We start from the raw sequence: 25,934 nt of genomic DNA, 5'->3' as shown, positions 1-25,934 counted from the left end.
ACTTCGAATTTGTTTTGTCGGTGAAACAAACAACAAACAGAAGCTATCGGATATGTTAATTGACTAGTAATATGGAAACCATTTGTATTTACCGGGGACGTGGTATGTATGTATATTATGCTAGTAAAATGTGCTGAGATTCTTGCGCGAATTATCATGCACGCTATCAATAGTTTATTTTCTTAACTTACACTTACTTTTCGATAGATGGCATAATAGAGTTAGACGTACAGAAGCTCATGAAAGTATTTCAACACTTATCAAAGAAAACTTCTACGTATATATATATATATACGTAATATATATATTGTATGCATTATATAAAACATTTAAAAATTGCAGTAGCGTTGTAATGAGACATTACTATCATCTTGGTGAAATTTGAAACTAATCTGAAAATGTATATACAAGTTACAAGATATTTATTGCGAACATATATTTAATAAAAAATTAATATACAGCATGAGAGAGAGAGAGAGAGAGAGAGAGAGAGAGAAAGAGTGAATAACCGTTTGAATATATAATAAATGTTAAAAATTGCACTACATATTTTGTATCTTCTATGTACATTTTCTAATATATTTCAAACTACTAATATACTCATGGTAACTGTATCTCATCACAATGTTAACGAAATATCAAAATGTCTTGTATCACGCACACAATATATTCATAAAAGTTTTTTATAAGTGTTCGAATATTTTCATAAGCAACTGTAAATGTGTTTCGTACTCTACATAATTAACGAATACTCATAAGAAATTAAATACATAAAAGAAGTGCAATATGAAAGTACAAAATTTGATGTTTTATTTGAATTTTGTATATTTTACAACAAAAAAGATGAAAAAGTGACAAATGAAATATGTGGATGGCTTCTCCGATATTCTAAATTTTTTTAAAATATATAAGACTTTCGAAAATGTTTTACTATCAGAATCTTTACTATATGTAAGGCCATGTCTCTGATAACGTACTTATATAGTGTTGAACTTTTGAATAATACTATCTAACTATAAAAAAAAAAAAAAAAAAAAATAATGAAAGCGGTTTAGAACAATTTAACGTTATACAATTTTCTAATCACTTTAAACATTATCTTGAATTTTTGTATGATCGAATTTCTATATTCGAACGACGAATTCCATATTCTTATGGGTCGATATTTAACGATGGATATATGAAATATAGCTCCAGTATTGATCTGATTTTTGGCATAATTGTAGGGTAAATGTATATATAATTATTTTCCAAAAAAATACTCATTGTTGAATGTATATGAGGGGAAATTGTTATAGATAAGGCTATTATCGTCATTTATATTAATTGAGATAATAAACGACGTTTCGATTAAATAAGATTTTTTTCATGTTATTGCTTCGATTTCTTTTCATTAAACTTAACTAAATATTTATATTATAATAATTTATCTAGAAATAGAATCACAATTTATTTTCACGAGTATCTTATTTTCATTATGTAGTAAAGATATTTTTGTTTCTCATATATATAAATTTGGAAAATTGTTAAGCATTTTTATTTTATTTATTTATTGACTTAAAAAATTCAGTATTACATATTATTTAATCTATATAATTTTTGTATCAAATTTGTTATATACATATATACTCACATATCAATATATATTCATTAACCAAAAATAATTTAAAGTATTACTCTTTATAAATCTTCTTTTTATATGTTTAAATTACTGCAAAAGTTGAATACCAGGTACATATTATTTAAATTCTTGACGAATTATATTATAAACCAGAATATTCGTAATTAATTGTAATTATACAATCATTTATTACAAAATTTATATATAAAAAAAATTTTTATATTTCAGTTGGAACGTACATGGCACCGTAAGTTTACAATAATAAGCTATCTATATGATCGTATAAATAATTATATGTATTATATTAATCTTAAATGCGTTTGTCGAATAACATCTTTATGTATTCATAATATGTGCATAATTTAAAATAAGCAATAAATTTTATACTTGTACGTTCAAACTGTACTATTAAAAATACCAATATTTAAAAAATAACGACCTATCAATAAAATGGGATAACGAATTTTCTCATTTATAAGAAACCTTCTTTCGAAAGACGCATATTTTAAACAATATAAATAAACATTTGTTTAACATGTTGTTATACAATAGTATATTTGCTGAAGCGCCGTCTACCTGTTGCATTCACGACTATAAATATCTAAATTTCAGTTTCATCTTCATCTAAAATCCTTCAGGAGAACGAAGGAGTAATTGTGTTTCTGGTTCGAGATTTTACCGTTATAACCACGATTATACCTTTATATCGTATTCGTACTAATAAGTAATAAAATGTTTGAAATACCGATATAATTTTTAAGATGTAAGAAGAGCGGATCATTTTTACTGAAATGTTTAATATATTTGCCCCTGTTATGTTTTACCTCAGTAATACCTTGTATTGAACGATTCATGTTCTGGAAATATAATTTTGTCTGAACTTTAAAAAAGCAGAATGGCTTTTTTGTGCCCGGTTCGCATACGTCGAGGAAAGAAAAAGAAACGTGAGTAATAAAATATCAAATAATTTTGTAAAGATATTTTTTCAATCTTATTTTCTATTAAAAATGTAATATATAAAATACACTGTATGTATACATATATTAGCTGTTACATATATTTATTAAAATTGCGTCTATATATAATTACTTTTCATTGTTTATAATAATTAAATATTTATTGAGCGGAAAGAAAATATTTAAATTTGAAATTTTACTGAAAATATGGTTAAAATTTTCTTATATATATTGAACAATAAGAATATATCAAATAAAAATATTGAGAATTAACAAGTTTATTATTGAAGTTCATAGTCATTTTTAAATATATTATTATCTTAAGTAATGAACACATAATAGTCTATTTATATATAATATATGTTATGTGCTATTCTATATCCCAAAATTCTTTTAGATTCTTATATCCTTATGAACTATTTATTGGGTTGTATTGTACTTTGAATTACAGGATCAAATATGTTACACATTATATATATAAAATAATCTTCACATATAAATAAAAAAGCAAATTAATGAAATGCCAATTGTTACATTGTATATCTCCTTAATGTCATATAACTTTCATTTGAAACATCTTTTTATATAACAAAACAAATTATGCTATTTATTTTATTGTAATTTAGAGTGACAAAGTTAGCTAACTTACTCTGAATACGAAGGAAGAAATATAACAGTAAAAATTTTGAACTTTATATTACAGCAGGAGTACACAATTTTAATTTGGAGAAGGATTGCGCTGGTGGTGGCAGTACAGGACTTGGTTTAGGGACAAAAGTACCACTGCCTCCTGGTCGTATAACAGGAAGTGCAAGTATTGAGACATTGGTCCGAGTAGGTATAGAAAAAGAAAATGGTCTGTCACCAGATAGTAAGATGGTTATTGTTCATGATTTTACACCATGTGTTGACGATGAACTCCAAGTAAAACGAGGCCAGGTTAGCAATTCTTATAATATGTCTTTATATATGTGAACAACGTTGTTCTTCATTGTGTCTGTTATTTGTTTACTTCATGTCTTCTAACTTCATGTTTTTATATTTGTTTTGTGTTCATAAATATTATTATTTATAAAATTTGTTATTAACTTTAATTTTATCCTTACATATTTATTTGTGTTATTTTGTTTCATATTTTGCATGTTTTAGGTTGTAAATGTTTTATATAGAGAAAATGATTGGGTATATGTAATAGCAGCTGATACACGTATGGAAGGTTTTGTTCCGCATTCGTATTGTGCACCTTATACGTCTCAGCTTGCTGAATTAACACTTGCTACTCTTATGAATAATGTGAAAAAGAAATTACCAAGATCTAATGAGACTGATTGTGATTTTGCTGGTACAGGTCGTTCACAAACTGTAGATACGCAACAAACTGACACAGGATCAGCATCAGACTGTGAAAGTTATGCTCGTAATGTCACCACTGCTGATTTGAATGTTAATCGATCTAACATCACACAATCTCAAAATTCTATTCAGACTATATCCTCTCAGCCAGATGTACATCCTTTCTTTAAGGTATATATACAAATCTTTTAAATTTATATATTATGAATACTGTATAAGAAAATAACTTGTATAGTTTGTATAATCTTTAGAATTTACTAATTTTCAAAAAGATACATAATATTTTATTTGTATAATGCATGTTACAGGATCCATCAGCTGGGAGATATATTGTACTTTATACTTTCGTAGCTAGAGATGAAAATGATGTTAGTGTAGAAAGAGGTGAATTTGTAACTGTACTCAATAGAGATGATCCTGACTGGTTTTGGGTACTTAGACATTGTGATGGTAATGAAGGATTTGTACCATCTGGATTTGTATATCCAGGACATGTTCTCCATTCATATGCAACAACTACTACAACTACCACTACTACTACAGTAGCTACAACATCTACAGAAACACATGGTTTAGGTTGGTCTTTGTCCTTTTTTATGAAAATTAACATTAATAAAACACGAAAAAATTGAAGTTCAGATTTATTTATAGTTTACAATATTAAATATATATACATGAAAGAAGTTTATGTTAATTTCAATGTTATTTAATAATATTCAGAATTTTCATTTGTATATTCTTAACAATTTAATTAATCTCAATCTTTTATTATGTTATTTTAAGGAAAAGGAAATAACAATATGTCAGGAAATGAATCATTGCAGCAAAAAGGTTTGCGAGATTTTCGAGATGAAACAAATGGCACAGAATTAGTTGTACTTTATGATTATAAGGCGCAGGCGCCAGATGATTTATCTGTGAGAAGAGCTGATTGGATATATGCAGATTTAGGAAATCAAACTGTAGATGGTTGGTTGTGGGCATATGCGCCTAAAACTCGAAAATATGGATTTATTCCAAAAGCGTATGCACGGCCTCCTGCTATGACAAGTTTATAACATATTAGACATACTTTTTTATCTTTTTGCATTTTATACATGTATTCAAATAATAATATACTATTACATAGTATTACACTCCAAATGGTATTCAACAATTTGGATAGACATCAAAGATACAATTTTCTCTGTGTAAGTATTATCATTAATAATGTTAATGGGGGGAGGGGGGGATAAATTGGAATTTAATTATATATATACATAAATTTTGTAATATATTTAATGTACAGTAACATTAACATTAAGTGTAGCACAATCTGATGTAATGTGACTGAGGAGACCTTCATGCAGAACTATACAATCACCTGTTGAATAAATGTCTTGAGGACATTGTGCTGTTCTTAATGAGTTCACTGGACCTGTGTATGTTAGGCAACGTAAGCCTTCATTATCAATCTTGTCTACAGCCTGTTGTGGAAGTAGTCGATATGCATATCACTTATCATGTACATAGGTATTAATCGTTTATTCAACTGAACTTTTTTATCAATTATATAATATACCTGAATACTACATAAAAGTTTGTTTGTTGTATTTCCAATATCCAGCCCAGCAACCCAAGCGATTATTATATTTTTTTCATGAAAATCTTTTTTTTTATTAATTTTCTCGTTAGATATATACTGGTCTGTACAATGTAGCCGAGCGGCCAGCACTGATAATGGTAAACGATTTCGATATTTTGGGTTGATTTGACTACCATTAAATAATTTTGCAATAGGTTCTCTTGGTATAAAGATTTAATGTTAATCAAATGCATTACTTAAATATTTCAAATTCTCCTTAATACATCTGTATGTCAAAAGTCTTTTCTTTACTATTAAGAATAAAAAAATAATTAAACTACTTTCAAAACATATTTTGTAGTATCATTCCAATATAAATACAATAAAGCCATATGTATCAGTAGATATATCTCACAAATTGTTACATAATCATAATACTTATTGTTCCAAAGGCAAACTTTTTCTAAATTATTTTTTTTATATTGTTAATAGTAATGATTTTTAAACATACAAATATTTGATATTTTTTTCTACATAAATAAAAAATTTTCATTTTTGTGTAATAATAACAATTTAAATATATTTGTTTATACTCACGAAAGTTTGCCAGAAACTAAAAGAAGAGCCAGGCACCGACTAGTATTGGAAGTTAAGGCACTAAAACTGACGATGAGCGTACTTTTGATACCTGGCTCTACATTCAGGATAGGTACCTCTGGATGATCAAAGATGAAATGATGCGTCAATGCTGAGAAAGCTACATTTATAGCACAATCAATTCGTGGGCACCGGATCGGTCTACGAGAACATTCTGCGGTAATTTGTCCGTTGACTTTTGCTTCTAACATATATGATTCTACATTTCTTCTTTTAAATAAGTTACAATAACTTTGTCGCTGTTTTTCTTTATCACAATTTCTACTTCGTTCTCTGCTCGTATTATTTTGGTTTCTAACTTGTTCATAATCAGAACTATCTTCAAAATCATTATGGTAATATGTTAATATATTTCTATCAAAATTTTGTAGCATGTGAGAGTAATTCTGATTCCAAGATTTAGCATATAATTGTTCAATGTTAATAGGATCGCACTGCCGTAATCGTTGATGATGTTTTGAGTAGTAGTCTGATTGCTGTTGTGAAATTTGCATCTTTTTCATATGTGTATGTGTGGAATTCAAGCTGATATTGCTTTCTTGAAATAAATTCATGTTTGATTGCTGGCACTGTGTATAACAAAGAATGCAACCAGGATCTGGAATATATAGTTGCAATTTTAGAAAGTACTCTGTTAATTTGTTGAATTAATTGAATAGATGAAATACAAAAATAATATGAAAATATACAACTTTTTATGAAATATGGAACTTCAGTTACAGATTTTTTGTATGGTTTATTGTTAATAATATAATTTTAGTTTTTACAAATTGTTTCATATTCTATCATTTTATTGAAGATTTAAAAAGATAGAATAAAAATTATATATACTATAATTATACTAGAATTGTTAAATTATTAAATCTCCAATAAGATGAAGTAGAATGCTTTGCAGAATAACTAAAATTATTATATTCTTAATTATATTGCTAACAATAAACCGTACTACTTTTAATAATATTTATCATTAGTTTATTCTTATTTTTAACAATTACTGAAATATTAATTTTAGAAAATTATGTTAAATAACCTGATTGCAGTGCAAAATGTTGAATACAACGTTGACATAAAGTATGCTCATTAGAACAAGGAACATTCTGACTAACATTAGAATTTATATTTTCAAGACAAATAGCACAGAATCCAAGTATCGTGTTTTCTAGCTCGCCGTCTTCTTTCCTGTCTTCTTCGCAATTTAGTTCTTTTTCTTTCACGGTTAGGATTCTAAAATTTTTGTTTTCTTGTATCCTCTTTCCGTCATTCTGTTCTTTTAGTTCTTCACGCTGAAAGAATTCTTTCATGCTACTGTTACATTTAACCAAATTGTAAATTATTACTTTTAAAATCAAAAAAACAATTCAAAATATACTTTCTTCATTTAATATTTTGTATTCTATTCTATTGTAGATTGAACCAAATGTAAGTTCTAACCAGATTAAACTAAATGTAAGTTCGCGCAATTATTTTTTTAGTTACAATTATATAAAAAATCTAAATATAATCCATAAAAGTAAGTTTTAATTAAAATTGATTTCTCATTTATTTAAATAAATGTCTCGTAATTTTATTCAAATTACTAACCGCATATGTAAAATATATTTTTATAAGAAATGGTGTATTTAAAATAAGTAAAAAAATTTCTCGTAAATTTAAGATATAAATTAGTTTCTTCTTTGGAAGGGAATTCTAGTGGTGAAAAATTAAAATGAAATTCAATCTATTTATTCACAATTTCGAATCTGGCTTCCCTTGAATACTAAATCACGTGCCTCGTTCTGATTCTTTATCGAATTGCAGTTTGCTTTATTAGCTCGCTGATTTTCTTTCTCCATCTTTTTCTTTGCATTAAGTCAGCTCGTGTATCACTTTGAACGATACTTTTTCAATTTTGTATATCGTGTTTCGTCGTAGCTCGCTTTCTTTACTACAAAATGTTACGAATATTATTATAACTTTTGCTAATTTAATTCATGCATTTTTTCTTTATTGTTCTTCCAAAATAAATGTATATAATCATCGCAAGATTAATTTGAAAAAGTTATGGAAAAATACAAATATATATATTTTTTCATTCTGTACAAAGTTATAATTTCCCAAATTTCAGTATGAAAAATGTAACTATATACGTAATTAACCGCTGAATATTTTTTACTTAATATTAGTTATAAAATTATGATTTTTATAAAATTAAAAAAAAATAGTACTTTGATTTCAATTTTCTTATAAACATTACAAATTTTTTATTTGTATTTTTATTTTATATGTATTATATTTATTGTATTTTACTTATTATGTTTTTATTTATACGTGAAAGGACAAATGAGAAAAGAAAATTTTAATTTTATACAAATTATATATGTAATATTTATAAAATAACAATAAGAGATTTTCACAGTGAAAAAGTCAGATAATTACCAAATTTCAAAGTATTGCTAAGTATATAATCAATATTGTATTATTAATTCCAGGAAAATTCTTCAATTTTCTTGACTTCCATAAATTCATGAACAATTTCAATATTTCCAATATTTTCGAATAAATGAATAATTTAAACGTGCATATAAAATGTTCGTTAATGAAAGTTTTTGTTTTTCGTTCGCTGCAATTTACTACTTAAAAACGTTTTACGTACATTGATGATGTAAACTTCGATACGTATGATTTGCCGACTAGATATGAAAAACCATTTTGACATCTATCTCCTTTGTCACTTCTCGAAACCTTCAAATATTTGACTACCCTTTGAAGATTAGAAATATATTTAACGATGTTGACGAGTATTATTGTGTTTTCTATTTTTATTATCGTATTTGTAGATTTTTATTTAAAATTTTATCTATCTCATTTTTTCAAATTCTCATCGAAAAGATAATTTAATAATTACCAAAAATTTATGCCAATTATTTTATTTACGTCGACCCTAATGATATTATTTATAATATAAGCACAAATATATATAATATAATCATCAAAAAATTAAATATTAATGTTAAAATTGGTAAATTTATATGTAACGCAAAAGTTATATATGTAAATATACAAGATTGAAAATCTTACAAAACGAAAATCCTACTAAATACTAACGTTAATCTTAATTATTACCTTAAAATATAAAAATTATATTCTCAGTTCAGGAAATGGTACCATACATAGCTTAAGTAAAAAAGCACTACAGGCCAATACAATTTTTATTATCTAAATTTAGAAATCTGTATACAATATTTACATAAAAGAATAAAAATGAATTTTTATTAAATCATAAATGACAAATCAACATTTTTAATGGCATTCATAAGTTTTGCATTTAATTATTAAAATTAGTAAGAAACTGCAAACTTTTAATATAAAGGAATTAAATGTAAATTAATTTGATTAATTTCAAATAATTTTATAATAATTGTATTATTCTAAAATTATGCTGTACAAGAAAGAGTTTTTAATAAATTATACAGCACCAAGGAAGATTGTCTAAAATCTTAATATGAAAACGAAAATTATTATACAATTATACAAATTAAAAAGAAAATAAGAAGTCTGTATAATAAATATAAATTCTATATAACAAAAATTAATTTTAAAATTTTTGCTGATAAAAATTACACATTTTTTACATACGTATTTAGATACAATTTTAATTGATTACATTCTTATAAAAATTGATATCACTTTTCTTACATAGCAACAAAATATTTTTCAATTTGAATCATAAATATACAATTTTCTATAACATGAAAATTCTGCAATAAACATACAGAATTGAGAAAAGCAATATATATATAATTAATAAAGTGCGCTAGCAATAAACCATAATGAAAAATAATTTTATGAATAATTGAACATAAGTATAAACTATGTACTTGTTACAAAATGTTATCATAAAGATACAAATTTCTTGACGTCTTTTCATAAATATATACATTTTTAAAGTCCAAATTAAGTTGCTATATTTGATATGCATGAGATTTGCATACATTTTGCACTAATATAATGTTGTTTTTATGTAATTACTTTTCATAAACTTCTTTTTTGATAAATAATTCATATTTATTTCTATTTTATAGCTACTTGTCAAACAAAATTTATGCAATCAATATTATTAACTTTTGTATATGACTTAAAGTAAAAAATAGTACAATTCCATTTATGAAATTATGTTTAAACTTATTTAAAAAATTATAAAATTTATAATATATCACATTTGTTTCACTTGATTGTAATTTTTATTCTTTATCTTGTAGACTTAAAAAAAAAACCATCTTTCAAGTTTGCTAATTTTTCTGTGCTTAAGGTTTTTGTATTATTTAAACGTAAATCACCTGATAGTACGAAATTCCGGTTTTCACCTAAATTAGTCATACTAAAACTTTTAGTTTTACTATTGATTAAGGAATTACCTTCCTGAAATAATGACAATAATGGTAATTCATTAACACTTAATTGCTCTTCTTTTGGTTTTGGAACAGATTGATTACAATCAGTTGAAGTTCTATTCAAAGACTTTTCACTTGATAAATTTACAATCGATTTTACTTCTATTGGCGATAAGCTGGCACTAAAAGATAAGAAATGTGTAGAATTAGATCTAAACTTCGGTTGTAAATTTATCCTGTTAAAGTCATTAAATTGTGCATCATGGACTTTTTTTGCGGTATTTAGGCCATTATCATTAGCTTCTTTTATTTTCAACGTATTATTATATTCTAAATTTGTAACATTATCAAATTTGAGATTCTCACGATCAGTCTTATGATCTATAATATCATCTAAACTTTGTTGTTTTTCTATGGAATTGGTATCGAGATTTAAAGATAAATTAATATCGCTGCTACTTTGAGATTTGTTATTACTAAAACCAAAATTGAAAACGTTATTTGGCACATATTTTGCTATACATTGACGTATACTCATTTCTGTAAATTTCGAGCTGAAACTAAGTATATTTGTTTTTATAGGAGTATTATTTAACGACTTCGATACACAATTCTTTAAATTACTTTTATGTTTGTCTAACATTACTGAATCAATAACTTCACTTTTTACTGAATTTGGTTCTTCAAAATGTTTCGTTAAACGCGTATTTACGAATGAATTTTTCAACATTTGAAAATCATTTAATAATTTTTTTGATTGACCTAAATTTTGCATGAAATGATCTGTATCTTGCAAAAGTTTATAATTTAAGTCTTGTATGAAATTATTTGATTTTGCATTTTCCTCGTTATAGAAATGTAAATCAGACATACTTTCGGTTTTACTATCATGATCAAGCACGGAATTGTTGACAGATAAATTATTCAAATTTTCTATGTTAGCTCCTAGTTCAAACTCCCATTGAGAAGATATTGCTTCGCTTCCATCAACCGATCTTTTCCCAAGATTTTCAGTATCTTCTTGTAATTGATAATCATTCTGTAATACAAGAAACAATCAAGAATTGATGTTTATCGGTGCACAAATTTTTATAACAAAAACATAATAAAGTATTTACTCACATCATAATCTTGTATTCTATTATATTTCTTTAGCCGATTATTCATGAAATCCTTTATTTTATTGCCACTTAATTGGTTAAATTCTGTATCATAGTTTGAATTCTTTTGTGGACTAACTAATTCTGCACCAACGCCTGGTTCTCTGGGTCCATTAGCTATAAAATCTGTAAATGCGATTTAAAAGATATAATTAACATAAAGTTAAAAAATATAACTATAAAGAATTATTGATCAAAATAATATGAAGTAGTATATACCATAATCTCGACGCTGTTGATGTATTTGATTACTAATTTCTTCCAACCTGCGGAGACTTGTGGCATAATTAGTCTTTGCATCTTGTATTGCTTTTTGTAAACATTCGACTCGTTCTTTCTGAGTTGCTAACATTTGATCACACTGTGCTTTGACTTCGAAATATGGTCGCGCTTTTATTATGGAACGACGATGTTTTTCCTCTAGTTGTAACAATCTCTTCTCAGCATTATGAAACAATACTGCCCTTCTGTAATGTTCTCTACCACATTCTGCTTTTTGATTTTCAGCGTCCATAACCTAAGTCATAATGTAATCAAAATTAACTGAACCAAACTTTAATTTTTATTCTTTCTTCATCATATTCATATGAACATATTTCAATATAATCACCACCATTTCTTTTTACTATATAGTTTAATGTTTATTAATTTATCATATTTACTTTAAGCGTTGCATGATTTAGCATATCCTGCCATGCTTGATCAAAATTCCATTCATGTTGATGTGACATAAATCTACTCTCAGCTAATGCCACAGTTTCTTTTGCCGCCACATGAATTTCACTTGCTCTTTGGAATAGTTGAGCTTGTTGTTGACATTTTATCTGTATCAAATTTTGTTCAATTATATCTCAAAATTTAATAAATATTTTAATTATGGTCTCACCTGAGCTTGACGTGCCACTTCAAGTGCTTCATAATAACACCTTGCTTTTTCAACGCAACTATTTCCTACTTTACTTAATATTTCCTTTAATCTTTTGGTAGTTTCAGATAATAGTTGCCTAAAAGCAGTGTGAGCTTCCTGAACAATAAATATTATATATCATTAAGAATTAAATATTATTTAAAAAAAAACTAATACATTTATATACAAATTGAACATCATAAATGTTATGTAAAATCAGTTAATCAATATCCTAATATAGCTTATACACAAAGTACAAAAAGCTTTTAACTTCATTGTCCGAAAGAATTAATAATACTTACATCCAATTCAGTTTCAAGTTTATTTATATCATCTGTTGCATCGTTCAAATTCTCTAACTCAATCTAAAAATTCAAAATGATTTATATTAATAATTTTATGGCACTTATTTTTTAATGACAATTTCTATATGCTATATATAATTTTGTCTAATATGCAATATATTAGTATTTTGTATTTTCAATGTTATAAAAAATTATAACTGGATTTCATATATTCTTTGAGATATTTTTTTTATATATAGTTGTATTTCATGGAAGTATTTCTATTTATTTTAATTATTATATAATTTTTATTCGTTTTATTTCTTACTGGCTGATATTTTTACTATTAGAAAGATTTTAATATTTATAATTACAAATTTCCTATTTAATAAAAAACAATGAATTCCAGCAGACAATTTTTACATTTGATAAATTATAGATCAAATAATAATTTTAATTTGTATAAATTACTATTTACAAATTATTTGTTAAAATAATAATAATTATTATTATAATAAAGACAATTATTATTGTTATATTAATTAATAACATTAAGGAAATAAAAATAATTACATGTTATACATTGTTTGCAACAATAGATATTACATATTAAACAACTATTTTAAAAACATTATCAAAATAATAATCTAAAATTAAATAACTACTATTAGATATATATATTTATTATTTGACAAAAGTTGAGAATGAAAATGAAGTGAAAGCAAAGTGGAACATGGTACCAGGCTGTATTAGGCATTACGTTTGCATTTAGTAATCATTTATTTACGCATATAACCTATAACTTCAAATAAATATATATTTATTGGCATAAGCAAAACAAATGGAAAAATTATTTTTATAAAGATAATTACCTGTATTCGAGGATCTAAGGCTCCATCAACATTATCCGTAACATCCATCCTTTAATTTTTGACATTTAAATGATTTAACTCGTCATTGTGGAATTCAACTCAATTATTCCGAGTTTATATGAATATACATAATTGTATAAATTGTAAATGGTTTTCATAATAGTCGGCATGTATAATTATTTGTTGTCTTCCAAACTTTGAAAAAATACACTGTCAAGTAATTATGCGTAACATTAAAGAGACTTCTAAAGAATGATAAACCGAACTATGTATGTAGGATAGTATTATGTATATAAGTACTACTTACATACTAGTGAGTACGGTCGCCTTCATTAACTACATAATTCAATGTGTTGCGAAAAGACTCACTTACGGTATCCAACGCTAGTAAACAATAAAAGTTGATTTTATATCGAAAGAATTGTTTTTATGACCAATGTTAACTAGATATTTTTTATTTGGTGAATGCTATAAAATCTTTAAGTCTTAAGATCGGAATCTTTTCTAAAACATCCTGTATATCCTTCCATTTACATGAAAATTTTTCTATTGTAAAATTGTAATATTTATATATAATTATTATTGGAAAAAATATGTATATTCACAGAAACTTTTTTAGAAAAGTACTAACCAGTTGTACATATAGTCAATAGAATACTAAAATATGATTCTTGATGATTACAAAAATTATGTTTGTATAATAACAACTTGTACTAGTTCTAAAACAGTTTCTGATAAATTTGTCGTCTGCTATTAACTATAGGAATTCCCACAGTAAAATTATGTGACTTTCAAACTATATTGGCAACAATATGAACGACGGTTATATAAACAGGTCTCGACACTCGCTAGGGAAAACCGCCCGAAAATTGAGTCATGACTAGTCGTGAGAAATCAACATGGAAGACAGCAAAGTTAGTGTTCTTGCCAGACAGACAGAGATGAGAAGAGTGTCTCTCTCTCTCTCTCTCTCTCTCTCTCTCTCTCTCTCTCTCTCTGAGACATTCATAGCATGTTACGCCAGTGAAGAAATGAGAATACTCACGCCACTGTTTTGGTTGTTCTACAATACAGGAGCTGCATCACGCGGCCAAGTGTGGAAGTTGTTCTATCCTAGTATATATAAGAACCTATTTAGTTCCATCATAAACGAGCTATAATCGATATGGTGTCACGCTACAGAAGTCTACTTTATTGTACCGTTCTACTTTTCTATCTGAGATAGATAATAGCAATTATTAGATATAGTTCCTTCTATACTATTTATTTATTTTATATATTTTTTATTAGTTTACCATATATTATATCTGCTTCCGAATATGCTTCAAATTATATCGTGTTTGGTCTCATTTTATTTAGAAAAATATAACAAATATGTTAGTAAAAGTTTCATTCATTACTATGGTTGATCGTTCGGGATTGGTTGGCGTTTACACGTGACATATTTTTATACAATATAATGTATATGAACAATATATATGTATTAAATGGTTTTTTAGAGATATATTTCTTACTATATACACTGTCCTTTTTAATTAAGATATGATATTATTGTTTTAAAATGATTAAAACAAATCAAATAATCAGCTTTTTTGTGAAAACTTATGAAACTTTTATCAACATGTTTCTTACACTTTTGTAAGTAAAATAACACCAAATACGATATAAAGTGTATTATAACTAGTTCATAATCTTATATTATTTAAACAATGAAAATATATGTGTAATATAATGAAGAAAGTGTTATCAAATGATGGCGTTATAATCAACAAATTCTATTACTTGCTGCTTTTTAAAAATTCAAAATAATATAACATTTTGAATTTTATATTATTATTGAAAAGTGTTAAGCTTTACATTGTTATATAGTAAAAAATAAGTTACGGGAAATTATTTCTTAAATATGAAATTTATAAATAAAGTATGGTATAATCGTTAAATACATAAAGCATTTGATATATCATTATTCAATATCTATTTGAAATATTCGCCTACTACTTACAATATAAATGCCAATAAGTATATATAAATATATTAAATATTTTTGCTGAATTATTGACATTTTTATCCATTTTCTTCTTCACTGTATTATTAAAGTATTACCTTTATATCGATTTAAAATGTAATGTGATTGATAAAATTTTATATTTGTTTCTATGATTCGAAAAATCTTAACAATTCCGTGAGAATGGTGTCTGGATTTCCGTTTCCTGATAGTTCCAAACTGAGGTATACTGAGTAGAGGTAACACGTTTAATCCTGAAGAGGAACTCGAATAAAATCTTTGACAACATTGTTATTGAATAACGACGCCTTATTTTAATTTGCAATATCACAAACACACTGTATTTTGATTTTAGAGCTTTATGATCATTGGATAATCTAGTATATTTTTCTTTTAATAAGATAGGTTATGAATTCAAAATTAACTTTATATTTATAAATTTATATTTATATTATAATATTTAAAGAAACACAGTTTATTTAAAAAACGATGTTAATTATGATCCATATATATTTCGCAATAATATAAGTGTTACATTCTGTGACCCAAACATATATTCTAATCCATCTTTCGGCCAAGATGGTCAACAGCTGTTTTTTTAACATATTTACTCGCACCCGCAATAATCTCAAAGAACCAAACAGAGCAGATCCCTAATTTTATAGAATATTGTATATGCTAACTTTGACTTCAGCACTTGGCCGCATGGTGCAGCACTAGTTCGGGAACAACCAGGTCTATTATTGTGAGCATTCTCATTTCCTCTCTGACCGCAGTTCCAGATTAGTATAATCGATAACCGCGCTTTCTTCAATCTTCATAAATGACATTATATGATTACCATGATTATTATTACTTATTACATAATATAATAGAATTATAATGTTATTTTAAGTATCCATAAATATAACACAAGCTTAAAAATAAAAATAACATTAAATTTGTAAGTTACAATTTATTAAATATGATATACATTTACGTATATTACTTACTATAAATATTTTGACACATTTTCCTTCACAATTCCCCCTAAGATATAATTAAATTATTGTAATATATGGTGGCCATAATATTATTTCATAAATACACATATTTACACATGACCACTACTATTGCTGTGGCAAAGATGTGGTTTTTACACCAATAATAAAGTAATGAGATTGTTATTTTATTTAATGATGAAATTAATCGTCAGTCTTTTACTTTATATTCAATGAAAAACCACATATATGTATAGTACATTAGGTAAAATATGATTTAATGGTATAGTGTTACCTTGATTCCGCAAATATTGTTGTCCTAACGATGTTTTTACATAAAAGAAATACAATGTGATTTTGAAAAATTCGAATCTATCAAAAATTGATGGTTTACAAATGCGTAAAGTAACACAATTTTATATTTTACTATACACAAATGTACAGAATATTCTTGGTCACCTTCCTGAACATAACAATGTTTCTTTTACACCTGTTGAAACTACCCAATTGAACTTCTCAGTGGCTAAATTTACTACAACAACATAGTTGTTGGATTTTCCATGAAGTTCTTAAAAGCTGATAACCACTGCGCGCCTACCGCACCGTCTACGGTACGATGATCACAACTGGCAGTGACAGACATAAATTGGGTGGTTGTAAATCTAAAAAAAAAATAAGTCACTAAAGAATAAAATGTAAAATATTACGTAAAAAAAGCTGGACAAAAACACTTACCCTTTTTCATTCTTGGCAGGTATTAACCTGGTTTCAGTTGTGCCTACAGCTAAAATGATTGATTGAGGAGGGTTTATGATGGCAGAAAAATTTTTAATGCCAAACATTCCTAAATTTGACAAAGTGATAGTTCCTCCTTGGAACTCTTGCGGCTGCAATTTTCCTTCTCTCGCTTTTGTAGCTAATTCTTTTACATCCTTACTAATCTGAACTATACCCTTTGTGTCCGCACCAAAAACTATTGGTGTAATTAGACCACTTTCTGTACTGACTGCTACATTTACGTCAACATTATTGTATCTATATAAAAAGGAAAAGAAAGAGAAAATTTAATCCATATGATTATAATCTCTGCTACTAATAGCAATTATTTATTACAACATATTACTTACTGTCTAATAACTTCTCCTAACCATGCACTGTTACCTTCAGGTACTTTTTTACAAGCCATAGCCATTCCCTTGATAATAATATCATTTACACTAAGCTTTATTTTTTCTTTTTCTAACATCTTGTTAAATTGTTCTCGCATTTCGAGAGCGGCGTCCATTTTTACATCTATTGATAAATAATAATGTGGAATTGTTTGTTTGCTTTCCAGTAAACGTTTTGCAATTATTGAGCGGATACTGGATATTGGAACATCTATCCCTTCTGTTGTAGGTGTTACTGTTGTTACTGTAGGATGAGCAGCCATAACTGGTGCACCTACTAAATCTTTGGACGTTATGGATCCATATAGTCCTGAACCTCTTAAACCCTTTAAGAAAGTAATAGAATTTATTAAAATTTTTTTATTTTATATGATCTAAAACTTACCTCCAAAGTAAGGCCTTTTTCAGCTGCAAGTCTTTTAGCCAATGGGCTAATATATATTCTCTCTCCTGATGCAGTAGGCAGTGGTTTTGGGGCAGAAGGTGCTGCAGGTGCTGTAGGCGTTACATGGGATGGTGGGGGAGTAGATGGCGTAGAAACACTTGACGCAGGGACAGGTGATGCTGGAGTAGTTGCTGGAGTATCGTCTTTAAAATCTTTGAAGGCAGCTACAGAACTTTCATCAGGGACAATTATACAAACTAATTTGCCTATAGCAACATTTTTTGTTCCTGCAGCTACTATAATTTTTGCCAGATAGCCTTCTTCTGGTGTTTCAAAACCCATCGTAGCTTTATCAGTTTCAATTTCAGCAAGTAGATCACCTTCATTCAACTTGTCACCTAAAATGATGATACAACATTAAAAATTGTTAATGAGTTTATTATACACATGAATTATTTATATTACCTTCCTTTTTGTGCCAATTGACAATTGTGCCTGTTTCCATAGTAGGTGATAACGCAGGAAGCTGCACTTTAACATGATCTGGATAATCTGCATAATACCTTAACTGTTGTTTCCACGGAGTTACCGTAAAACGTAGGGTGTTATGAATTTGAATCCTAAGTATCGAATAAAAATGAGTAAATTTTTCTAAAAGAATGTGTAAAATTTTCCTTGAAATGTAAAAATACAAATCTACGCTATTAAGTATCCCGAATGAAATACAAATCAAATATAACAAAATCGTTCTAAAATAGAGAAAAGCAAAAGAGGATTATGAAATCATTTGCATTTATGGCTTTGATTATCCTTATCAATAACAGGTGGAAATAATGCCATACTTGAAAACTTTTAAGTAGAATTGGAAAATAGAATGACTTTAAGATAACCTTAATTATAATCAATGAGATAAATTTTAATCAGACGACAAAACTTAGAACAATAAGTTAAGATGGCAATAACGGAAAATGAAATACCTTTGTACATATTTTCTGTGAAGACATCGTATGATCACAGATCTTACGGTATTCGTCCGTACAGAACTTCGTAGTATTGCGTTTGCCAATTCATTACGTAGGCCCGTTGTCGTTCGTATCATATCTCGGATGATTCGTGGATCTTTTATTACCAGTTTTAGTAGAAAGTGGCAAGAAATTCGACGTTAATGATCTCTTATTTGGACACTCGGATAATGAACGTGTTCCGAGGGTGTCAATGATATATAGGTTATCGTTAAGCACAACCAGAGACAGACGATACAAATACCAAATTAGAGGTCGTTTGCAAGGTCACGTGGCTACAGATTTAAAGGTAGTTTTCACAAGCAGAAGATCATTTTTCGCAAATTATAGAATGTGGAAAAAAAGTAAAAATAAAATAAAACGCAAGACATACCGCTTCCTTGTTGGAAACAAAATGAAAATTTATGTCAAGGTTTTCTGGCTTATAACCAACCGTGTTATTAACAAAATAGGACGGGTGCTCTGATTCGTTAACTAGTATAGTCTGATTTGTGTTTAATTCAGCGCTATGACATTGGTGGCGATTAAAAGAACTTGATGTTTTTTGTACTTATGTTTTTCTTCCATACTATAAATTATAATAATAATTTGTGTAAAAAGAAAACGTACAAAGAATTGGAAATTAAGCTGCAAAGAGATTGTTTTCTGAAATGAAGAGACGAGGTGTCAGCAAAATGGCGAAAATAAATGAATTTGATATCGTAGATCAAAATGTACAATCGAAAGTCGGAAAATTTACATTTTGGAATGGAGATGTTTACAACGGAGAATATAAAATAAATTATGATCGATTACTTTTGCTTAAGCAAGGTAACATTTTGTGAGATATTGCCCACTTTTGAAACTCTGTCAATTGTATTGCTTGTGTAGGAAGAGGAACATATACTACTGATAATTTTGATACCTATCACGGAGAATGGAACGACGATACGTTTTCTAATGCCGATATTCATATTAAGTAATAAAGTCTATTTTACGATCTATAATTAAATAAAATCACATAAAATTTACTTAAGGTATAATAACGACGCTCAGTATCGAGGTAGAATAGATCCGAACGGAACGATGGTCGGTTTAGGAACATACATATTTCCCGATGGGTCCTCGATTGAAGCTATATGGCACAATAATATACCATCTACAAATATTATTTACAGAGAACCTCTTGGATTTGCCTGGGTAGTCGAAGATATATCAGTAGATGTAAAAAGTATTTCTTTAAATCAAATATATCTATAAATCGAAGACCATAGGCTCAAACATGATAAGCGATTTAAAAATTAGTTTCATCGATCAAAAATATCGATCGGCATAATATTAGATATATCTTTGATTGTTTACAAAATTTCATAGATTTATCTACTTTTACGAAGCTTATATTTTTGTGCCTAAGAACTTATTCCCCTTCTAACTACCTTACAATGATTTACCTGTAAGTATATGACGTCAAAAAATTGACAAAAATGCACTTTTCATCTTTTCCATGTGGCTGTCCGATTCTCTATCATAAAAGATTGAAAAAAATATCAAATTCGAAAATTATTATAAAAGATTCGGATTTGAATGAAAAAATTTCATATGTTGCAGTCCATCACGTTTTCCCCTGGAAACCATTTCTGGAATGATATGTTGTCTGATGATAGTACCATGTGTTCTTCCAAATCTTTCGATCAAAGTGAATTGAATCAACCTACTTAATCGAAGAAATTTGATTTCTCAGTCCTCTCTGTACATCGAAGGAACTGAGTATCGGCTTATAGGCGATTTAAACAGAGGATTTTGGTTTAAACTAAACACAGTTTTCTGTTGCTCCTTCATGAACTTTTCATATTCCCTCTTGTCTTTTATGGATGCCCAACACCTGTGCACCCGATTTATAATCAATATTTGTCTCTAATAAATTGTAATTCAATTAATCTTTATCATATGGTTCTTACTTCCAAATTAGTAGAGAAGCGAGTCCGAGGCATACTGTTCCGATGATGATTACAGATGGGATGACTGCTCCGTGTACCACAGTGTGACATTGCTAAATGTATCAATGTAGATTTCAAAAAATAGGTATAACAATAACGGGTGACGTGGGTTTCATGTATTTATGGGGAATTTGAAAGTGCAAAACTACACGGAATACACATAATATGCAGAAATATTGGATCACCCCATAAGTAATGCGGAATGATCACTGGTTTATAAAATTGGAATAGAAAACTTAATTGAACGGGATAACGAATTGTACAATATACGGGAAAATTCAACACTTATTAAATGCTAACAGGTCATTTTTTATTTTCATCTAGTATAAAAGAATCCACGATTGTTTTACTTATGGGATGACTTGATATATGTATACGTGCAAAATATCCTAAATATAATACTATCTATATTTAATAGGTAAAACGATTTCATACCTAAAATAATTATGAATTTGCAAAAATATGAATTTGCGAAGTATCCGCAGAAATGATTACAAATATGAATATATACCTTGTTACCGATTTTTAAGGTGACAACATTGTTTTTTTGAAACTCGTATACATAATGTAAGAAACAGGTCGTTCTCTCCTTTACTGTTTTTACGATACAGTGGTGTCCGTTTCCTAAAATAAATATTATGTTGGCTCGTTGACGTCACCATATTATTTACTTACGCTTTTTCAATTTACCTATGTCAACGGATTCCACTCTTTCAATGTTGTAAGTGATAATATTCGTTTGACAAAATTCGTTTGCCTTTTTCGGATCCTCGACAGTGGCGTTAACGCAACGATCATAAAGAACGCACAGGCCACTACCGCCAGTGCTTATCGTTGATTCGCAATAAGTACCTCGATAATAGAAGCCGTCTGCTGCGGTAACGTTGCATCTGAACAACATTCGACATGTTTACAAAGAATGCAATAATTTAATATGAATTTTAAATATTCCAACGGAGGAAGATCTTTTCGCAAATAATAAATACGAACCGACATTCTCCACAGTCGCAGTATCCGTGACCAGCGCAAATTTCTTGACTTCCTGGTGCGATACAAAATTCATTGGTTGATGGACACTGACAAGCGTTCCCTTCCCATCCTTCTATACATTGGCAAACACCACAATTGCAAGTACCCTTATTCGAGCATTCAATTCCATCCATCTATAAAAAGAAGATTAATTCCATCTTTAATCCTTTCAATGAAACGACAGGATTAGTTTTGCCGAAACAGAGTATGTTAGATATGATGTTAGATCTTTCCCTGTAAGTGCATTTGACGATCAATTGGAAATAGTATATCTGTTAAACAGTATTTTGCAATAGTATATAAAGAATAGTTGTCTTTAAATCTCAATAAATATAGAAAATACGATATAATAATAGAATAAATCAAAAACTGTACAATCCGAGTATAGTACGTGATGGCTGTATGACAGTACGTAATTAAAATATGTATATGTATATAAATATGACAGTATGTAAAAATAATATGTAATACGTAAATAATCCAGAATCACCTTATCGCACGCAGAGCATTCGCAAAATTCTCCTTTGTATTCATCATCGCAGAAACACTTTCCGCAAACACAGTCACCTCTCTCGGAACAAATTTTCGTTGAGTTGTCTCGGATACACTGCTGTACGTTATTTGACAGTGAACTTTCATCACAATCACATGTTTCACCTGCGAATTTTACCAATATTAAACAACTCCATTGCGAAGGAGAAATCAAAGCCTCTTACCGGACCAACCAGAGTCGCATTTGCATAAACCGCATTCGTACGTTCCGTGCTGACAATAAGAACTTTCGGTATCTTTGCAATTACAACCGCACAGAAACTCAACATCGATTATTATATTTGACAGTTGAGAAGCTAGTGCATCCTCGATCACAACCCTTTGTCTCTGACAAAAATATAAAGTCATGTTCTCATATAAGCCATTACGTCGTGGGACTGAATTCGCGATGTAAGTAAAATCAAGGATACTCCGTGTCTCGAAATAAGAATATGGTTGGAAGATAAAAAATAAAAAAATTCCATCGAAAGCTTCGTTTTCAATTCATAAACAACATGCGTATAGATGATGTCAGTTTTATACGAGTTAATATTTATAGTTTATATGTACCCATAGGTCTTTATCTCTTGGACATTCTTTGTAAGACAGTACAACCTTGAAATCGTACACCTGTCCCTCCTTTATGTCATCGCATTCCAAAGTGTTCCACTCCGAAACGTTTCCTTCGCCGCAATTGGAAAAATACTCCATTATCAACGGACTCGAAGAATTGTCGCGTAAGATCAATTTCGAGGTAATCCGATGATAAGCATTCTCAATGATATCCAGAATGTTCGAGCTGTCGCTGGTCAAAGTCGCGACCGTTGCTTTTTCTCTCAGCAACTTGACGATCTCTTCGTATTCGTCACGACGCTCTTCCGTCACGGCGAATATTACATTGATCTTATATTCCTGCAATAGTCTCGACAATTCTGCCAGCGAGGAATAGTCGAATTGCGCGGCTAGAGAGTATCGTCCACGTTCATCAAGATGACATTTGAAGTCCTGACGCTTTACAGCACCACCTAACTGATCACGATACGAACATACTCGTATGAGATATCTTAAAATTTCGATAATAACATAGAAGAGAGTACCCATCACCGATCTCATTAATTCTCATATGCATATGTTATCATAGTGAAATTACTTGAAATATTGACCTTAACGATACTTGATTAATCACGAATTGATTTTATACATATTGAGGTGAACGAAGACAGTGAGACGTGCTCTTTTCTATGTATGTAATTACCGCAATCTCTGTTTATCGAATGATAACTTTTTCTTACCTTTCCATCGCCAGCGGTATGTAAGTGTCCATCGGTGGCCACTAAAATAATTTTTCGTGCCTGACGCGCCCAATTAATTTCATTGGTGCAAACTATCGCCTGCACGAGTCCATCCAACGCTCCTTCCAAGTTGTCAACATTCCCAGTAACCTGGCTATTATTTACCTGAAATTCAATCCATTTAATTCGTTCTGAGTTTAACTTTCTTTCAGATAATCTCGTACTTCTGTAATGAATCGCTGAATGTCACCAGTTAACTGTAAGTGATGCCAATAAGAATAAATAGGAGAGCATTCAGTGTGCTCGCTCTTGCAAGGATTCTCCTCATGCCCCGGGAAGATATATGGCATCACAGGTTTGTCAGCGTAGCTACCGAAGCCTAGACGAAAGTTATTGGTGATGCTGCCAAACGTTTGACTCATATTCCAGCCTAATCTGATCAAAGTTTCCTTGTCGTCCCTCATCGACCATGTTAAGTCCATTAGATAATACAAGTCTAGTGGATAATTTCTGAATCATTTTAAATCGTTAGGTTTAATGAATTTTTTATCGATACGTTATCAACAGCTATCAACATCTTCGTAATAAAAATAATTTTATACTGAGTAAATCGAAGTTATGTTTTGCAAGTTCAGGCTTGTTCACCTTGTTCGTGTTATTTCGGAAATGGGTTATCTGTTAAACGAACGTACTTGGCCAGCCGATAACGAATGGGAATTGTTATCTCGGAATGAGGTGGAATCATCGCTTTTATTCGTTGCGGCCGCAATTGTATCGGTATTCGTTTCGGTTCCATATCCTGAAAATTCGAATCCTTGATAAACTTTATCGTCCCTGGAGAACTCGTACGAATTTCCTGTGGCAGGCAACCGAATTGTTTCAATTTTTCCGGTGAGTTGCATCGCGGCCTTCCAATTGTTGAATTCGAATAAGACTGAAAGTATATTTAAAAGAGAGAGAATTTAAAGCGTACAACTGAAATTTCGTATCCGAACGAAATAACTTCACTGATCCGATCGAACAAGCATCTTGAGACATTTACCGAATCACTACACCAAGCGCAAGAAGGGCCGGCTTGCAGGCAATTTTCACAAGTCTTCGCTGAAATGCACAATCTTAAAATTTCTCCTTCTAGAGTATTACACTCTGTCCATACGCAGCACAGGAAAATTACGAACAACAACTTGCAGATTCTCATGTTTATGGTCGACGATAAAATACGAAATTGAAGTTAACATCTAGCAATAATTCACGCTCTTTATCTTTGTCTTTCTAGAAGAAATTATCGGTTCATATTCACTAGAATATTCTTCTATTTCTTTCGTTACTTTCGCGATGATGGAAGCGAATGTTGGAGGTAACTCACGTAATCGGCACAACTAGAGTCTCAATGTAACTTATTTACACTGTGATAACAAAATACGGCGTCAGCGAACAGAAGAAAGAAGGCAAAATTACGTCGATCAGATAGCGTTTCGTAATAATAGTAGCTTCGTTTTATCTTGCAGATAAATCTATGCCGATTCTTTGCGATCAACGATAGGTATCGTAAAATCAACCAATATTGATTTATTAATATCGTGGTTTTTCCTTTTAACGTAGTTTATTATAGCACTCGTAATGAACTACTGCTGAAGGATGAATATCTTTGTGACGCAAACTGGATGTAGGATAAGGTTGACATCGAGAGTGTTACTATTTCGCTGTAGACACATACAGCTCTAGTTGCAAGCTAACGTAGTCCAGTGTGTCATCACATGCGTTTGACAGACGATATCGATGCTCCTATTTGCAAGCTGCA

At 29.1% G+C, this 25,934-nt stretch overlaps 6 protein-coding genes across 13 annotated transcripts; 2 read left to right on the top strand and 4 right to left on the bottom strand.

Moving 5' to 3' along the window:
* Positions 1 to 2,078: 2,078 nt before the first annotated feature.
* LOC139996002 (SH3 domain-containing protein Dlish-like) lies at positions 2,079 to 5,508 on the top strand. 4 transcript variants are annotated; one of them, XR_011802110.1, is made up of 6 exons: positions 2,079 to 2,565; positions 3,281 to 3,516; positions 3,727 to 4,101; positions 4,239 to 4,506; positions 4,714 to 5,120; positions 5,240 to 5,508. XR_011802110.1 is itself a non-coding variant. In XM_072019966.1 (5 exons), the coding sequence occupies exons 1-5, from the start codon at positions 2,517 to 2,519 to the stop codon at positions 4,986 to 4,988; spliced, it is 1,203 nt and encodes a 400-aa protein (XP_071876067.1). In that variant the 5' UTR covers positions 2,079 to 2,516; the 3' UTR covers positions 4,989 to 5,508. The 4 variants fall into 4 exon arrangements, 1 of the variants encoding a protein (XP_071876067.1); XR_011802109.1 differs by having other exon boundaries at positions 5,235 to 5,508; XR_011802108.1 differs by having other exon boundaries at positions 5,219 to 5,508.
* Positions 5,020 to 7,509, bottom strand: LOC139996264 (uncharacterized; the record flags this gene model as incomplete). The annotated part of the gene is made up of 4 exons (XM_072020517.1): positions 5,020 to 5,396; positions 5,492 to 5,714; positions 6,092 to 6,749; positions 7,182 to 7,509. Coding segments are annotated over 4 exons (1,398 nt in total), but the record flags the coding sequence as incomplete, so codon positions are not given.
* A 1,814-nt stretch (positions 7,510 to 9,323) lies between these two features.
* LOC139996279 (uncharacterized) lies at positions 9,324 to 14,634 on the bottom strand. 3 transcript variants are annotated; one of them, XM_072020535.1, is made up of 9 exons: positions 14,376 to 14,634; positions 13,745 to 14,248; positions 13,552 to 13,674; positions 12,891 to 12,953; positions 12,568 to 12,705; positions 12,344 to 12,505; positions 11,901 to 12,198; positions 11,644 to 11,807; positions 9,324 to 11,560 (listed from the first exon to the last, which is right to left on the bottom strand). In XM_072020535.1, the coding sequence occupies exons 3-9, from the start codon at positions 13,627 to 13,629 to the stop codon at positions 10,379 to 10,381; spliced, it is 2,085 nt and encodes a 694-aa protein (XP_071876636.1). In that variant the 5' UTR covers positions 13,630 to 13,674; positions 13,745 to 14,248; positions 14,376 to 14,634; the 3' UTR covers positions 9,324 to 10,378. The 3 variants fall into 3 exon arrangements, with proteins under 3 accessions (XP_071876636.1, XP_071876637.1, XP_071876638.1); XM_072020536.1 differs by lacking the exon at positions 14,376 to 14,634 and having other exon boundaries at positions 13,552 to 13,668; positions 13,745 to 14,351; XM_072020537.1 differs by lacking the exons at positions 13,552 to 13,674; positions 14,376 to 14,634 and having other exon boundaries at positions 13,745 to 14,346.
* Positions 14,635 to 16,684: 2,050 nt separating this feature from the next.
* Muc (dihydrolipoamide S-acetyltransferase muc) lies at positions 16,685 to 19,564 on the bottom strand. The gene is made up of 6 exons (XM_072020538.1): positions 19,261 to 19,564; positions 18,749 to 18,903; positions 18,284 to 18,681; positions 17,857 to 18,224; positions 17,465 to 17,764; positions 16,685 to 17,391 (listed from the first exon to the last, which is right to left on the bottom strand). The coding sequence occupies exons 1-6, from the start codon at positions 19,380 to 19,382 to the stop codon at positions 17,262 to 17,264; spliced, it is 1,473 nt and encodes a 490-aa protein (XP_071876639.1). The 5' UTR covers positions 19,383 to 19,564; the 3' UTR covers positions 16,685 to 17,261.
* A 341-nt stretch (positions 19,565 to 19,905) lies between these two features.
* On the top strand, positions 19,906 to 21,227 carry LOC139996281 (uncharacterized). Its single transcript, XM_072020539.1, has 4 exons — positions 19,906 to 20,115; positions 20,176 to 20,263; positions 20,322 to 20,508; positions 20,893 to 21,227. Exons 1-4 carry the CDS (start codon positions 19,956 to 19,958, stop codon positions 21,001 to 21,003), a joined length of 546 nt encoding a protein of 181 aa, XP_071876640.1. The 5' UTR covers positions 19,906 to 19,955; the 3' UTR covers positions 21,004 to 21,227.
* On the bottom strand, positions 20,254 to 25,796 carry LOC139996278 (integrin beta-nu). 3 transcript variants are annotated; one of them, XM_072020533.1, is made up of 13 exons: positions 25,176 to 25,796; positions 24,826 to 25,067; positions 24,358 to 24,643; positions 24,134 to 24,298; positions 23,412 to 23,870; positions 23,027 to 23,189; positions 22,801 to 22,967; positions 22,272 to 22,444; positions 21,972 to 22,171; positions 21,793 to 21,905; positions 21,243 to 21,334; positions 21,000 to 21,166; positions 20,254 to 20,921 (listed from the first exon to the last, which is right to left on the bottom strand). In XM_072020533.1, the coding sequence occupies exons 1-12, from the start codon at positions 25,329 to 25,331 to the stop codon at positions 21,022 to 21,024; spliced, it is 2,361 nt and encodes a 786-aa protein (XP_071876634.1). In that variant the 5' UTR covers positions 25,332 to 25,796; the 3' UTR covers positions 20,254 to 20,921; positions 21,000 to 21,021. The 3 variants fall into 3 exon arrangements, with proteins under 3 accessions (XP_071876634.1, XP_071876633.1, XP_071876635.1); XM_072020532.1 differs by having other exon boundaries at positions 20,254 to 21,166; XM_072020534.1 differs by lacking the exon at positions 25,176 to 25,796 and having other exon boundaries at positions 20,254 to 21,166; positions 24,358 to 24,629; positions 24,826 to 24,962.
* Positions 25,797 to 25,934: the final 138 nt, after the last annotated feature.

The sequence above is a fragment of the Bombus fervidus genome, chromosome 17, assembly GCF_041682495.2.
Source record: "Bombus fervidus isolate BK054 chromosome 17, iyBomFerv1, whole genome shotgun sequence".
Classification (NCBI taxonomy): Eukaryota; Metazoa; Arthropoda; class Insecta; order Hymenoptera; family Apidae; genus Bombus; species Bombus fervidus.
This window is presented reverse-complemented; position numbering and strand designations above follow the sequence as displayed.